Source organism: Leptosomus discolor, chromosome Z (genome assembly GCF_034619465.1).
Source record: "Leptosomus discolor isolate bLepDis1 chromosome Z, bLepDis1.hap2, whole genome shotgun sequence".
Taxonomy (NCBI): domain Eukaryota; kingdom Metazoa; phylum Chordata; class Aves; order Leptosomiformes; family Leptosomidae; genus Leptosomus; species Leptosomus discolor.
The window spans coordinates 5,810,962-5,826,998 of NC_141419.1; the positions used below are offsets into that span (position 1 = coordinate 5,810,962).

The following is a 16,037-nucleotide window of genomic DNA, read 5'->3' on the forward strand; positions in this document are numbered from 1 at the left end:
CCGGGGAAACCCTGGCCCTGCTCCCGGGCAGATCCCGACTTCGCTCCCGGGAGGACCCTGCGGGGCTCGGTGGGCCCCACCCCGCTCTGTTGTCGTTGCCGCCTTAAGCCCCGCCCCCGCCGGGCTCGTGCTTCCCACACGTCACCTCCACGCTTCCTCCCGCCCCGCCCACCTGACCCGGGAGGGGAGGGGGGTGTTTCTCCGCGCAGCCAATGGGGTCGCGACCACCGCCCGTGATGTGACGTCAGCGGGGCGGGGCCAGCGGGGGCGGAAGCGGTGCCATGGCGGCGTACCCGGGGCAGGTGAGGCCGCGGCGGGGTCGGGCCGGGGGCAACGCCGGGGGCCGGGGCGGGGTGTGCCGGGGCGAGGGGCGGCGGGGGGGGGCGAGGGGCGGCGCGGGGGCCGGTACCGGCACCGGCCGCCCACCAGACTCTGCCCCCTCCCCAGGGCTTCCCCGGCGCTGGACAGGCCCCCGGCGCGGCCCCGGCCGGCCCCTACCCCGGGGCTCCCTACGGCGGGGGGCCGCCCGGTGCGCCCTACGGACAGCCCCCGCCCGGGGGTCCCTACGGAGGCGGCGCCGCACCCGGAGGCCCCTACGGACAGCCTGGCAGCGGGCCCTACGGCGGTCCCCAGCCCGGGCCCTACGGAGGGGCGGCTCCCGGAGGTGAGTGGGGCCGCGACGGGTCCCTGGGTGGCCCCGGGACAGAGGTGCAGGGCCGGGGGGTGGGTGGGTGTGTGTCGGGGGGTATCCCCCAGCCCGGTCCCGCCTGTGTGCCGGCTCCGAGGGGTTGGCTCGGCGCCCCTCGCCCGGCTCAGCTGACTTCGCCGAAAGAAACGTCAGAAGTCCCGGTTTGATGTTTTAAAACCCCGAGGAAGAGGAGGGAAGTGCCGAAGGGGCCGCAGCCCTGAGCACCAGCGATAAAACCTCGCAACCGCGCAATCCGTCTCCCGGCGCTGCCAGGCCGGTGGGGCGGCAGCCCCGCCGTTCGCTCCCCAGGCTCCAGCTACGCGAGGGCTCCGGTTGATTTCCCTTTCTCTGCCGCCGGGCGCTCCGTGCCCAGCCCCGGGCCTTGCTGACCTGTTCTCCCGGGACCACACGGCTGTAAAGAGCCGCTTAGAGCAGAAGTGCTGACTGGCCCCTGGGTGCTGGCTGCCTCTCTGCAAGCCATCCGCAGGACGCGCTGGCCCACAGCCTCTCCGAGCGCTGGGGAGAGCTGCTGATGGCCTCTCCCCGCGCAGGGAATGCCCCCCCGGGTGTGGACCCGGAGGCTTTCTCTTGGTTCCAGGCTGTCGACGCCGATCGCAGCGGGTACATCTCCGTGAAGGAGCTGAAGCAGGCGCTGGTCAACTCCAACTGGTCGACGTTCAACGATGAGACCTGCCTGCTGATGATAAGTGAGTCTGGGCTTCCCTCGCCGTCCTGCTCGTTTAATTCTGGTCCGTTTGAGAGGAGCCTCGATCGGGGGGAAGCGCAGCCCAGCCCGCGTTCCCCTGTTACCTGGGCATTGCTTACCTGAGCGGGTGGCCTGTAAATGCTCTCTGGAGTGAGAGCTGGGCAAACCGAGCGGTTCCGAGCGCCCATTTGGTGGAGGGCACGAGTCAGGGGCCCAAAACACTGCTTGGAAAAGGGAACCCAGCTCTGCACGAGGCCGAGTGAGCCCCCGCTCCCAGAGAGCCGGGGAGAAAAGGGAGGGAGAGCTCCAGTAGCCAGCCAGAGTCCAGAGTTGTCTGGTTCCCCGGCTTGCCCCAGCGTTGGGTTTTGGTGCTGTTTCCTACCGACCTCTTGGGGATCGAATGGTCCTGATTGAGCGCAGTCCTGGTGAGGGAGGGCTTGCTTTTGGGGCCGGAGTGGGGTGCCAGGGAGCTGCAGCACAGATCCCGAGCTCTCTGAGAATTTCTGCAGCGTGTCTTTGCTCCACTCCTCACTGCCCTGCTCCTGATCTTCGCTCCTTCCTCCCCAGACATGTTCGATAAGACCAGGTCGGGACGCATAGACGTGTACGGCTTCTCGGCCTTGCTGCGCTTCATCCAGCAGTGGAAGAACCTTTTCCAGCAGTACGACAGGGACCAGTCGGGTTCCATCAGCTTCAGCGAGCTCCAGCAAGGTGGGCGAGGGGCAGAGACACCAACTTGGCCCTTACCGAGCTCCCTGGGGACCTCTGTCTGCTCTGCCTGGTGTTTATTTCCAGCCTGGCCCGGTGATGACTCCTGGCACTGTCCCTGCAGCAGGGCTGGGTGTCTCTGAGCTTCTGGGTGCCTCCCATGAAGCCGTGGCTGCGGTCCACGCCTGTTGCAGCACTGGGGCACGCTGGGCTGGCTAAACCGGCCGTGGCAGAGCTGGCGCTGGGCCTTCTTGTGGGGCAGGAGTTGAGGAGCCGCAGCAGGGCTGTGGCACGAACTTCCTTCCTTAAGGAAAACCCCAAATGCCCCCCAAATGGCAGGTGGCTAAAGCCTGTTTTCTGGGAGGAACTCTTGGGCGTGTGTGTGTCTGATGGAGGGGAAAAATCTCTGGAATTCGTGCCCTGGTTCGGCTCCTCCCTCTGGAGAGCCCTCAAGCACACCCACCGTTGGAAGGGAAAGAGGTGTGTGCCAGCCCAGGGGAGGGAGGGCACGGTCACTCTCCCTCCTGTTTGGGAAGGTGTAATCCGAGTGTTTCTTGCTCCCAGCTTTCTCCCAGATGGGCTATAACCTGAGCCCCCAGTTTAGCCAGCTGCTGCTGGCCCGCTACGCCCAGCGATCCTCCAACCCCAGCATCCAGCTCGACCGCTTCATTCAGATCTGCATGCAGCTCCAGAGCACGACCGACGCCTTCCGCGAGAAGGACACGGGGCTGGTGGGCAACGTGCGGCTGAGCTACGAGGACTTCCTCACCATGGTCGTGACTCGCATGATGTGACGCCCTCGGCAGCTCCGCGGGAGCAGCAGCCGTCCTCGGCCCCGTGCTGGGACGTGGCCGAGCCTCCCAAAGAGCGAGCTGTTCCCCTGGGCTGGCTTTCCAGCCGCCTCCACCTGAGGAGCCCTGAGCCTTGCTGGGGCCCTCCCAGCTTCGATTCCTTGTGCCCACTCGATGGCAGCGGGGGCCTCCACGCCAAACTGGAGCCCGTGGGGGTGGGACAGCCAAACCAGTAGCGAGCCTGTGCCACGCCTCCCGGGGAGTGCTTAGATCTTCCCTCGCCAGACACAAAATCATACTGAAGCCCCATCTACGCTGTCCCCCTGCTTGGCGGGATGTCTGCAGGGGAACATCTCTGTCTCAGCCTGCTTTTGGGGACTCTGGTGGCCAAGAGCTGAGCCTTCGTTTGAAAAGCAGCAAGAGGGGCGTCAGTGATGGCAAAGCTCATCCCTCCCTGCCTCACAGATGGCCCTTCCTCACCGGGAGTGCATCCAACCCCTCGGCTGTGCTGGAAACGCTCCAGCTTTCCTGAGGGTCTGAGCCCTGTTTCTCTCTGGGCTGCTGGAAGGGGCCACCTTGCTGCAGTCACACACAGGATCATCAACCCCCCCTTGTTGCCAATGTCTGTTTTGGTCCGTCTGTGTCTGCCAAAGCCAAACTCAGAAATGGTTTAGAGCTTATTTTTATGGCTTTTGAATAAAAGGCGATGTGCACTGCTGGCGGGGGGGTGTGTGTTTGCGGAGCGGCTCACGGGGATGCTGCCCTGCCTGGTGTCCTGGGGCCAGCAGCAGCTCTGGGTGCGTGGGGGGGGACGTGTCCCTCTGTGCCTGTACCCTGCTCTGGGCGCTGCTCCCGGGGCTCAGTATACGTTCCTGAAGTTCTTACGTGTTTCACGTTGACTTACAGAAAATAAGGTGTTGGGGTCTCCTGCTGAGGTACAACCAGGAAGGTAAAGATTTGACCAAAGGTTTTCCCTGTGGTTTTAACATGATCTCTGGGCGATTATCCTTTAATTGGCCTCGATGAGAAATGTGCTTTTATGAGAGACACATTGCTACTACATATTCGAAGGAATTGTTATGGAAGAAAAGAGTTAAAAGTCCGAGTACCTTATCTGGTGCTGCGAGAAGCAATAACCAGATGTCGATGTTTTCCTCGGCTTCAGCTAGAAGCAGGACTCTTTGTCCTGGAGCACCACTAATCATTCCAACCATATTTCTCGTCGTCTTCCGTTGAGTCAGAGCTGCCCAGCCTTGCGGAGAGGTTTAGAGCGAGGCACTGGGGGCTGTCCTCCCACTGATGCTGTCACCTGCGCTGTCACCCGGGCTGTGGCTGTCACTGCCTGTCACCCCTCTGGGCCGGGGCTGAGTCAGGGTGGGGGGGGAATGACCCCGGCTGGGGGTGGGTTTGTGTGTGTGTGTGTATATGTAACAGCCAGGGAAGTGTCAGCGTACGCACAGGGGAGCAGCTCTGCGTGCGTAGACACACCCCCACACCGTGAGAAGCCCCCGTGCGAATATAAAGCTGCCAGCACACACGAACAGACACCCCCCCGTGTGTGTGTATGTGCACGAACACCACACTGTGCACACGCACAGACACTATCACCCCTCTGTGTGTGCGTATATCTATATATATAGATACACACGCACACACAGGTGTGGGGTGTATGTACGTGTGTGTGTATCTATGTATATATGTACACACACGTGTAACTTTATACAGGATACATGTGTGTGTACATGTGCACACACAGAGTAACAGACACCCCTGTGCATATATACACACACGCTGACAGGCACCCTGGGTGTGTACACACACACACACACACGCTAGCAGACACTGACGCTTGTATAAACACACACCACACTGCATGTGGGCGCGCACGCGCGCACACACACACACACACACTCTCTTTCTCTTACTGACACGCCGTGTGTACACACACAGAGTAACAGACACCCCGTGTATGTACACACATAGACACACTATCCTGTGTAGACACGTGCGCACGCACGCACGAACAGACACCCCGAATGTATGCACATGGTTACAGCTACTGTGTGTGTCTACATAACTAAACATCAGTGTCCGTGCGCATGTGTGCGCGCGCATATGTGTGTGTATAAAACACACACACACACACACACACACACACACACAGACACCACTTGGGGGTGTTTTTTTGGTAGTTTTTTTTTTTTCTTGATATTAATATAGATATCCACAGACACAAACTGCAGGTTTTTTTCTAACGTATACATGCGTGTGCACACACACACACAGACACACACACTGCTGCTTATAATACATACACACACTGAAGGACAAGGCTAACTCTGTGTGTGTGTATATATGAAAAAGTACATATACACCCCCCACCCCCCCCCAACAGACACTGCTGGGGTTTTTTTTTTTACACACACTAACAGAGACTGCTGGGGCTGTCTGTGTTGTGGTGGGTGTAGGGGGGTGTGTGTGTGTGTGTGTGTGTGTGTGTGTTTGTGTGCGTGTGTGTGTGTGTGTGTGTGTGTGTGTGTAAACAGCCATGTCTGCATGTTCTCACACACACAGAGCAGTCTCTGCAGACACCCACTCCCCCACCCCCACCCCCGCACCCACACACGGGGAGGTGGGGGAGGGGTGGGTGTGTGTGTGGGGGGGTGTCAGCAAGTGTGTGGCTGCACATACGGCCGCTGTGTGTCCGCACACCCCCTGTGCGTGCCCGTGTGTCTTCATCATCCCTCCCCCCCCCACCCCCCCCAACCCCCCCGCGCGCGTCAGCCCCAACACGGGTGTCACAGCGGGAGCGCAGGTGCCGCCTGTCCCCGCCAGGGGACGCCCCACTCCGCCGGTGGGTGCTTGGGGACCCTGGGACGAATGTCCCGACCCGGGGCGGGGCGGAGGAAAGGGAGAGAAAACACAAAGAATAAATTCATTTTTTTAAAAAGCCGACAACACCACCCCCACCCCCCGGGCCTGCTCAGCTCCCCCACCCCACCCCTGGCCATGCTGCGGTGGCCGGGGGGGGGGGGGGGGGGCTCTGGTGACACGCCTGGCTGCGGTGGCATGTCATGTCTGCCTGCGGTGGCACACCTGGTTGTGGCGGTACTCCTGGCTGTGGGGGCACCAATCCTGGCTGCGGTGGCACTCCTGGCTGCGGTGGCACGCCTGGCTGTGATGGCACTCCTGAATGCGGCGGCACGCTTGGCTGTGGTGGCACTTCTGCCTGTGGTGGCACTCATGGCTGCACTGGCACACCTGGCTGTGGTGGCACTCCTGCCTGTGGTGGCACTCCTGGCTGCAGGGCAGCTGCAGGGGCTGGGGTGGCTGCGGTGACACTCCTGGCTGCGGTGGCATGCCTGGTTGTGGCGGCACTCCTGCCTGCGGTGGCACGGCTGGCTGCAGGGGCTCGGGTGGCTGGGGTGGCACGCCTGGCTGTGGTGGCAGTCCTGCCTGCGGTGGCACGGCTGGCTGCGGTGGTACGGCTGGCTGCAGGGCAGCTTCAGGGGCTCGGGTGGCTGCGGTGGCACTCCTGGCCACGGCAGCCGCTGCAGTGGCCCACGTGGCTACACGTGCCTGTGGCGGGTCCAGCGTTGGCCGCCGGTGCCGGCCGCGGTCACGGGGAGCCGGAAGGTGGACAATGAGCGGGGCCTTATCTCGCCCCACAGCCCTTCCTGGGGCCACGGCTGGGTTGTCCCCCCTGGGACAGGGCAGGCGGGGGGGGGGGGGGGGGGGCAGTGGGGCCACACAAACCCCCCACCCACCCGCCAGGGCTGGGGAAAGAGCAGATCTTCCTGGCACTGAGGCTTCAATAAGTTTATTTACAAATAATAAAAAGCAAAATAAATACAAAAAAGTCTTAAAAGTACAGCCCTGGGGGAGAAAGGGACAGGGGGACCCGGGCTGTGCCCCAGTTGTGGCCCCACCAGGACAAGGACATCGTGAGGCTGAGCCCTCCCCTGCCCCCACAGTCCCCAGGGGGGTGGCAGGGGCCATAGCACCATAGGGAGGGGCAAGGGGGGACGGTGGGGACCCCAGCCCTATCCCCAGCCGACAATACCCAGCCTCAGGGGCACGGATGAACCCCCTGGGCCCTGCTGGGTTATGTTACCCCCCCCCCAGCTCCAGTGCAGGGAGCTGGGGGGGGGGGGTGGGGGGTGTCAGATATGGGGGTGCAGGAGCCTCAGGGGCTCCTACAGGCTCCCCCAGCCCCATGCCCACCAGTGGTGGGAGGAAGGCGGTGAAGCTGCCAGCGCCAGGCGGGGGGGGGGGGTGGGGGGGGGATGGCCGCCTTTGAAGAGCCCCCAGTTGCCATCGAAGCCCAGCCAAGCCCCGGGCGGGGGGATTAGCGGGTAAATCCCAGGGGATGCGGGAGCAGCCCCAGGGGCACCCCCCGTGCATGCACCGCTGCACCCAGCCGCCGTGTCAGCACAGCAAGGGCACGCAGCCCCCGGCGATGGGGACCCAGGGGACAGCCCCATCCCCCTGCCCAGCAGTATAGGGCTGCATGGGCGTCCCACCCCACGGATGACCCCAGGAGGGGACGGAGGGGGCTGCGGTGCTGGGCAGGGCCATCGTGGGGACAAGGACAGCTGTGGGGCTGGGGGGACCCTGGGGTGGGAGGGCCGTGGGCAGCGGGGCGCTCATTTGTGGGGCATGTCCTCCATGCTGACGCGACCCCAGACGCCCACCACGAAGGTCTCCACCTCACACTCGTTGACGCCGCGGGCGATGCGGAAATGGCCGCCCTCGCCCCACGCCGTGCCCCAGGAGTTGGCGGCCGTCTGCGGAGGGGACACGGGACATGGCTCAGTGCCGGGCGGCCCAGCAGAACACCCCCCCCACACACTCACCCCCCGTCCCCAAGCTGAATCCCAAATGGGCACGTGGGAAAGCAGCACCTGTGCACACCCACCCCCGTGACTGAGCCCCAACAAAACTCGTGACACCCAGCACCACTCACCCAGTATTTTTGGGTCTGGCCATCAGGCAGCTGCTCTTCTCCCCACCTGCGTTGGAAGGGCAGGACAGTGAGACGGTGGGGGTCCCAGGGCACCCCATGGGACTGCACCCCATACTGTGAGCATCACTCCACGGGGCACTGCGACAGCAGGGTGCTGTGTTGACCCCGCTCATTTCCTGGCTCCAGCACCTCCCCAGAGGCCAGGCAGAGGCATTTCCATCCGCTCCCGAAACGCAAGCAGGTATATTTAGCCATGGGGAGGAGGAAGGAAGCCACCGGCACAGGGCAGCTGTCCCCGCTCCCCTCCTCGGGCTCTGCACCTCCAACCCGCCTCCCTCCTTGGAGGGGGCTGAGCACCGTACACTTGTGTCACTTGTGGCCACAGCCCTGGGATGAGCATCAGTCCCCGGCAAGGCTCCCCGCCATCGCGCCCTGCACCCTCCTTCCCTCCCCGCTTCCTCTCCCTGCCCAGAGGAAGGCGACACCTTTCCTCCCCCAAACAGAATGTTTCTCCCTGGAAGAGCAGGGCTCTCTGCACCCCTCTGAGCCCCCCATGCCACCCCCCACCTACCCAGTGATTTTGACGGAGTGGGTCCCGTGTCTCTGATGCTTCGGCCCCTTCCCCTCGGCCACCGGCGTGTGCCGATAGATCCCGCTCTTGTACATGAAGAAATCCTCGTGCACCTCCAGGATGGCTGTGGGCAGGGGGAGAGGGTCTGGGGACGCTGGCCCTGTCCTGGGGGACAGTGCACCGAGCTCCTGGGGCTCCACGTCCCCCAGGGTGGAGCCTATGGGCACCGGGGACACAGGGCATTGCCCAGGAGGAAGGAAGGCAGCAGCCGGATCCTCCCCCAGGCGATGTGACAAGACTCAGAGGAGGATTAAGAAAAAAAAATAAATAAACCAAAACCAACTGCCAAGATGGAGATTAAATCCCAGGAGTTAATGAGCAACAAGTGCCCGCTGGTGTGGGCAGCGTGACGGGCACCCTGGGGCTGGAGAGAGCACGGCGCTGCCCAGGCACGTGGCTAAACATTAAGCAGGGAGAACAGCCAAGGTGGGGGGTCCTGGCTCCCACACCGTCCCCCCAGCCCCAGGCAGGGCGGTTTCCCCCACCCACCTTGTCCCCCCTGGCCATTGCAGCACTCAGCTTTGTGGCATGAGGGTGGGGTGCCCATGCCGGCTCCCTACCTTGCACGGGGCCGTTCTCCATCAGCTCCTTCATGATCTCCTTCTCCTGCAAGCACAGAGCTGGGTGGTACCAGGGTCGGGACCCCCGGCATTACCCTCCTCACCCCCCACAGACGCAGGCAGAGGCTGTTTCGGCACCCACAGGTGGGTGTTGTGGAGACGCCGGGTGCAGGAACCACTCCCCTGGTCGCCTCCGCAGCGGGTTTTTCCCAGTTTCATTTCCAAACTTGGCTTTCCCAGGCAAACCACCCCGAGCCAAGCCCCTTCCCGCTCCCCACACCAAACGGCTCCTGCTTTGCCCACGCTAGTGGCTCTGCCCGTCCCGTGGGCACTCACGCTGGAGGAGAGGCGGTAGGCAGGGGTGGACTGGTAGATCTCGTTGGCGTGGGTCTGGGGGTTGGGGCAGCGTGCCGTCGCCTGCCGCTTGCCCCTGCCCGTGGAGCGGCTGTGCATCATGCAGGGCTGTGCCGCCGGCTGGCTCTCCTGGCTGGTGAAGGGGTAGCACTCGTCTGTCACCACCCTGGGCAGAGGGACAAGGACATGAGGAGCGGAAGGACAACCCAGTTCCATCCCCACCCTGGACAGAGGGACAAGGACACGAGGAGAAGAAGGATGACCCGGCTCCATCCCCACCCTGATCCCCACTCTCCATCCCCATCCCCAAACCCCACTCTCCATTCCCACCTGGGCTGGCAGCCCTCGGTCCCTGCCTGCCCAAGGGACAGCCCTGGGGACAGCATGTGCACAGGGCACCCCTGGACTCTCCCCAGGTAACCAGAGCCTTGAACCCCCTTATCCCACCCCAGCACCGGGGCAGCCTCTGCCCTCCCATCCCATCCCCACTCACCCTCGCCTGCGGAGGTACCACCAGGCGCCATCCAGCCGTCCCCCGCTGCAGCCCCGCTGGTTGCGGGTGTCGCAGGACAGGAGGTTTTGGGGTGACAGGGCGGGCGTCATGTGCCCCATGGAGTGGATGGAGATGCGGTCCGAGGCGACAGCTGCGAGTGAGCAGGGGGTCAGGGAGCGGCGGCTGCTCCCCTGGGTCCTGCCCTGCTCCCCAGCCCCGTGGCAGCAGCTTTAGTCCCTGTCCCCACCGGCCACCCCATCCCGTCCCGTCCCATCTCACCCGCCGTGGAGAAGGCCCAGGAACCGGCACAGTTGCCCTGGTCCAGGGGCTCGTGGATCATCCCGGGCCACTTCGCGGCTGCATCAAAGTGGCGGGGCAGCACCTCGTTGGAGTCCATGTTCATCTGCGGAGGCAGAGCCGAGGGGTGCTCACCACACAGGGAACCCCCTTCTTTCCCCCCAACTCCCAGCAGCCCAGGGCGCATCCTCAGAGCCGTGGCCAGTGTTAGCATCCCCCAGCCCCACTGCAGGGCCCCTCAGGATGGGGACACCCACCACCCTGGCCAAGCGTGACCAGGATTGGGGTGCCCCCTTGTCCCAGAGAAGCCGGATCCCTCAACTTCCCCTAAATTCAGGCTTCTCAGCCCCAGCGGCTCCTTCTGCAACAACAGCACCGAATCTCCGGTCTCGGACCCCAGCAAGGGCGGCGCTGTCCTGCCGCAAGTGCATGGCGCTGGGTGCCTCGAGCCCCTCATTGCGGCCTCTGGCCGGCTCTCGCCTCACCGCTGCATCACGCCCAGCCTTTCCGCTTCGGCTGGAGGGGGGGGGGGTGACAGGGAAGGACGACGACAGTGCCCCCGCCCCGGCCATGCACTGCTCAGCCTTGCTGGGGAGGACGCGGCCACGACACCCGGCTTATCCCAGCGCAGGAAGCCCCTCTAAAATTAAACCTGGCTTGGAGTCAAGGCCACGGCGCTGGGTGTGCACCGCGCGCCACGCTCGCTCCCCGCCAGCACCCATGGGACCCCCTGGCTGCTGCCCACCCTGAATATGAGGGAGGGGGGTTGGCTTTGGGCGCAGCCCCGGGGGCAGGTGGAGGCACCCCGCTTGCAAAGCGCTGGCGCAGCCGGCTCTGCCGACTCAGCAGCTGCGGGGCCGGCTTTCCGATGGGAAATCGGCACGGAGGAGCGGGGGAAAAAACAACACTGGCAGCCCGGGGATTGTCAGGGGGAATTTGCTGAGCTGCTGTCTCCAAACACAAGGGCTGCCCGCGGCACCCACCCAGCACGGCCCCTTCCCTGCCTCCCCGCCCTGGGTGCAGAGCCCCTTCGTGGGGTTGGGGACACTGCGGGGACATCGCTAGCCAAGGGGATGGTGAAGCATTGGGCTAAGGCATGGGACGGGCAGGCTCAAGCCTTGGCGTGCCTCAGTTTCCCCTTGCATCTGTGGTGACTCACGTGCATCTCGTTCATGTTCATGACGGTGGGAGAGGGCCGGAAGGTACCCAGGCGGTGCCGGATCCCATCCTCCAGCGTCATGCCCCAAAACTGGCTGTAGTTGGCGGCTCTCCAGCTGCGTGGGAGGAGGGGGAACAGGTCAGGGGTGCCCCAAAAAGCACCAAGAGGTGAAGGACCCCTTCCCCATCCTCCCCGGACCCAGTCCTTACCCATAATTGCCCCTGTTGATGGCATCGATCAGCTCCCCATCCATCAGGCAGGCATGGTCCTCACACTGCCACTGCCCACCAGGGCTGCAGGTGCTGCAGAGAGGACAGCATCGGAAGGGACAGTCAGCTGGGGAGGGCACAGTGTCCCTAGGGTGACGGGGGGGACCCCAGGTGGGTGCTGCCTCTCCCAAACGGGGGACCCACTGCTGTCGTGGGCAGGCAGTGAGGGTTTGGGGCTGGTTCTGCACCAGGGGCTGGGGGTCACACCATCGTTTGGCACCTCGGGATGGGTGAAGCTGGGCCAGGAGCTGGCAGACAGCCCAAAAAGTGGCCCTGGGGGCTGTCCCCCCACCCTGGTCCCTGCAGGAGCCTGGAGGGCAGACAGAGCATGGGACAGAAAATCAGCTGAAAAGCAGCCAGGCCTGCAGACATCAGAGCGGGGCTTGGATGCCAGCCCAGGGAGGGGATTCGGGGCCGGCTGTGTCCCCCCCCCCGGGGGTGAGCCACTCTAGCCAGGTTAGCCAGGAGCCCTGTAGCACTCATGGGGAGACCCAGGGCAGGGGGTGGCTGGGAGGGGTATGTTGGGTCTGAGTGCCCCTGGGGAGCCCCGGGCTGTGCTCCCCCCGCACAGAGAGCAATGCTTGGCATGCTCCCTGCTGCTCGTCGGCCGAGCTCCAGGCACACTCTTCCCTTTTAAGGAGCCATGCGAGGCCTGAGCCGTGTCCCGCCAACCCAGCCCCGATCCCGCCGGTGGCACCTGCACCCCTGGCACTCACCCCGCTCCCTATCCCTGAGCGCTCCTGGTGCCGCGCTGGTGACCCCACATCTGGCTGTTAATGCCTTGGGGACTCCCATGGGAGCACCTCGGGGTGCAGCCAGCCGGGTGCCCACAGCAGCCCCCTCTGCTTCACCCAGGCATTGCATTTTCCTCCTGCCAGACCCCGCAGGAGCTGGGCAGGGACAAGATCTGGGGTGAAGCACTGCAGAAATTGCACCTCTCCAGGAGCCAAGTGCAGAGGAAGAGGGTTTCGGCAGAAAAGCCTCAGCCCCCAAGGGCCAGCGCTGTTGGGGAAGGGATGATGCTTTCCCAGCAGCAGGGACCAGGCATCCAAATGCATTGCTCAGCGGACTTCAACCTTCCCCCGCGTCTTGGGGACAGCTTCCAGCCCCACGGTCCCAGAGAAACGCCAGACGGCATCGGGGCTTTGGGGAGGGATCGGGCTGGCTTTTCACCTCCAGCTCCAGCACACATGCCTGCACACACATGCACACACACGTGCTCATGCCCTTGCACATGCCCCAGACGAAGCCTTTGATTTCCCTTATCTGCTGCATCGCTGTGAGCCAGCCAGCCCTGCCACGGTTGCTCCTTGTCTACGGGCAGATCTGCACCCGCAGGTTGCCCTATCCCCCACCTCCGGGATGCCATTAATACCACCGCAGCTGTTTCCAGATAAACCCCACGCTGCTCGCTAACACAAACAGCAAGCTCCTGGCGCGCAGCGCAGACGAGCTGCTTGCACCCCAGCCGGCTGCAGGGCCGGACTCGACCCATTTGGCATGGAGCTGCCACGACTGACGGCTGCAAACACCTCCCGTCAGGCTTGGGCAAGCTGGGCTTGGACCAGCGTGGCCAGAAAAACCCCAGCAGAGCCAGGCTCAGCAGCCCGCAGCCAGCCCGGCCGCACGCTAACCCGGCAGAGCGAGCAGCTCCCACGAAGGCATGTGCTGAAACTTGGGAGCGGCTCAAGGCCCCGGGCTTTCTGCTCCGAATATGCCAGAGCAAAGGCATTTGGCACTGGCCCCCGCCACCCAGCTCGGGCCCTGTGCTCCCGTGCCCACCGAGCCGGGGGTGGGCAGCCCCGGTGCTCGCAGGCCCCCCGACACCCTCCCTCCGGGCAGGCAGCATGCCGGCATCAAGCTGGCGGTTCTCGCATGGCAAGGGGAGCGCAGAGGCACTCACCACAGGTTGCAGTTCTCCCGGTACGTGGCTCCGGTGGGGTAGTTGCGACCGGCACGGGCACAGCCTGGATGGGAGAGGGGAATGCCCCGGTGAGTGTCTGGCTGCGTCAGGGGTCCCGCCAGCACCCCCATGGCTCCAGAGGGTAAATCCCAAAGGGGAAAATAAATGCGGTCCTTAAAGGCAGGCAAGGTGCCTGGCTGCATCTTGGCTCTGCCAGACCTGCGATGGGGACCAGCTCATGCTCTGGGTGGGAGTAGAGCTGGCTCAGCGCCGGGAGGGTTAACCTTGGGGCTGCCGAGCACAGCCGGCCTTGCGGGACAGGGATAAAGGGGCCAGTTGTACCCGGGAGCTGGCTCTGCTCTGGAGAGACTTCTTAGAGAGCCTTGTGCCGCATGGTGGGGGCTGCCCGTGCCCCCATCCGCCCTGCCCACCCCAGCTGCCGGGCGGGTTAAATCAGGGCCAGCATCCGCCTGCCCCAGACATGACCGGGAAAGCTGGGCTGGAGCCCCCCCATGCCCCTGCTCTGCCCCATAGGCAGCTGGAGCTGCCCCTCTGCCCTCTTGCCGCTCCCAGCCCCATTTTTGGGAGCCCAGCCCCAGCCCGGCCGCTTTGTATGAGTTTCCACAGCTCCGAGAGGTCCAGAGTGCCTCTGCAGCAAGGGCAGGGCCATGGGGTGCCACATCTGGCTGCACCCATTACCCCAAGGGGCACCAGTGGCATCGCACAGCACATGGGGCACCCCAGGGCTGGCTCCTGGCACCCACAGACCCTTTGCCCGATTGGGCTGGGGGCTGCCTCACCTGGGGCTTTGGTGAAGGGTGCCGGGATGCCCAGGCAGTACTCCCAGAAGTCAGGGCAGCAGTCGGAGATGGTGCGGTTGCAGAAGAGGTCACAGTAGCAGAGGGTGTCGTGGTAGGGCACGGTGCAGCCATCGTCGCGGCCGTGGCAGCACACGTCCCCTCGCTGGCAGTAGGACCCGCTGGCATCGTAGACCCCGTGTTCGTACAAGCCGGGGGCCAGCTCCCGGCGGGTGCGTACCCGAGAAGCCAGGGCCTCCTGGGCTAGCAGCCAGAGGCAAAGCAGGGCCCACAGCAGGTGCATGTTGCCGGCAATGTCCCCAAACCTGCGGCCATTGCAGAGGGAGGGCAGTGAGCAGGTGGGGGGCAGTCCGGGGGTCCTGTGGGCACAGGGTAGCTCTGCACCCTACGCCAGCCCTGTCCCACCCCGGCCAGCACCCAATGTGCTGCCCACTGAGCTGCCTCCCGGGTCACCTTGCCCCTGCCCTGCCCTCGCCCGGCACCCTCCAAATCTCCAGTATTTTTAACCCCCCTTGTGACCACCCTGGCTCCCGGGACGTCCAGCACTGTGCCCCGAAACACCGGCTGCCTCCCAGGTGCCCACTCCCCGGGCGGTCGAGGGGCCCTGTGCCCACCCACACCTTAACCCCCTGCTCCAAAAGCAACAAACCCAGCGGGTTGGGACTCGCCAGGGCAATCGGAGGGGCGGCCCGAATCCCCGGTCCCACTCCCTGCCGCCGCCGCGGAGGCGCGGGCAGTGCGATGAGTTGCCAGTTCTCAGCCCTGGGGGCCGGCGTTGGGGACCCCAGGAGAGGGGTGGGCTGGTCCGGGCAAACCCACTGGGGAACCCACTGGGGAACCCACTGGGGAACCCGCAGGTGCGCGACCCCCTCCCGTCCCCCCTGCCCCGTACCTGCCGCGCCCGCCGCTCCGCGCCGCCGCCGCCGCCGAGCGTCTCCTCTGGCCCCGCCGCTCCTTAATAGCCGCACCCCGGCCGGGGCGGGGGAGCGGGGAGGCGCCGGGGGCAGCCACGATCCGGCCGGGCCGCGCTGCCCCTCCCCGGGCGGAGCGGAGCGGAGCGGAGCCGAGCAGGGGTCGGGCGAGGGGCTCCCGTCGGGGCGGGTGGGAGAAACGCGGCTCCAACGCTCCCCCCTGCCCCAGCTCGGGGTCCTCGGTGGCATCTTTTTCCCCCGCGGGGCCGGGGGGCTCGCCAGCTCCTGCTCCCCTGCCTGTGTCTCCTCGCTCCGTGCCCTCGCAAACTGGGAAGGGGTCCCAGCAGCCCTGCCAGCACACCCCCACCCCCCCATGCTCCATGCAGGGGGTTTCCTCCCGTGCCCGGGGCAGGGTGTGGGGAGGAGAGGGGGGCTGCATGCCTCCCCGCTTCCAGCACCCCAGCTGCATTCAGCTGGATGCAAGCGAGAGAGGGACATCCCATTACAGCCCAGGGCATGGAGTTGGTGTCACCTGGAGTCAACCCCGTGTCCCTGCTGCCAGGTGCTCAGGACCCAGGGAACCGGGGGGGGGGGGTGGGGGGGTGGGGGGGTGGGGGGGTGTCTTGGCCGTCCCACAGGCTCCAGTTCCCTCTGCAGCACCAGTACTCGCTGCGGGGGTTCGGCTGCCCACCGCGGGGCTCCTGCCTGTCTCCGACCCACGAGGAGTATCTCATGGTCGCTGCCAAAGGATTCCTCGAAAATGCCTCATGGCAGCCAGGCCGG

At 64.8% G+C, this 16,037-nt stretch overlaps 2 protein-coding genes across 3 annotated transcripts; one reads left to right on the plus strand and one right to left on the minus strand.

Moving 5' to 3' along the window:
• Positions 1–281: 281 nt before the first annotated feature.
• PEF1 (penta-EF-hand domain containing 1) lies at positions 282–3,611 on the plus strand. 2 transcript variants are annotated; one of them, XM_086480356.1, is made up of 6 exons: positions 282–302; positions 448–480; positions 547–664; positions 1,240–1,395; positions 1,962–2,105; positions 2,667–3,611. In XM_086480356.1, the coding sequence occupies exons 1-6, from the start codon at positions 282–284 to the stop codon at positions 2,894–2,896; spliced, it is 702 nt and encodes a 233-aa protein (XP_086336482.1). In that variant the 3' UTR covers positions 2,897–3,611. The 2 variants fall into 2 exon arrangements, with proteins under 2 accessions (XP_086336482.1, XP_086336481.1); XM_086480355.1 differs by having other exon boundaries at positions 448–664.
• Positions 3,612–7,539: 3,928 nt separating this feature from the next.
• On the minus strand, positions 7,540–14,632 carry TINAGL1 (tubulointerstitial nephritis antigen like 1). Its single transcript, XM_086480357.1, has 11 exons — positions 14,326–14,632; positions 13,526–13,589; positions 11,563–11,655; positions 11,354–11,468; positions 10,177–10,300; positions 9,898–10,048; positions 9,387–9,570; positions 9,051–9,096; positions 8,431–8,554; positions 7,860–7,905; positions 7,540–7,680 (listed from the first exon to the last, which is right to left on the minus strand). The coding sequence occupies exons 1-11, from the start codon at positions 14,624–14,626 to the stop codon at positions 7,540–7,542; spliced, it is 1,389 nt and encodes a 462-aa protein (XP_086336483.1). The 5' UTR covers positions 14,627–14,632.
• Between the last annotated feature and the right edge of the window lie 1,405 nt (positions 14,633–16,037).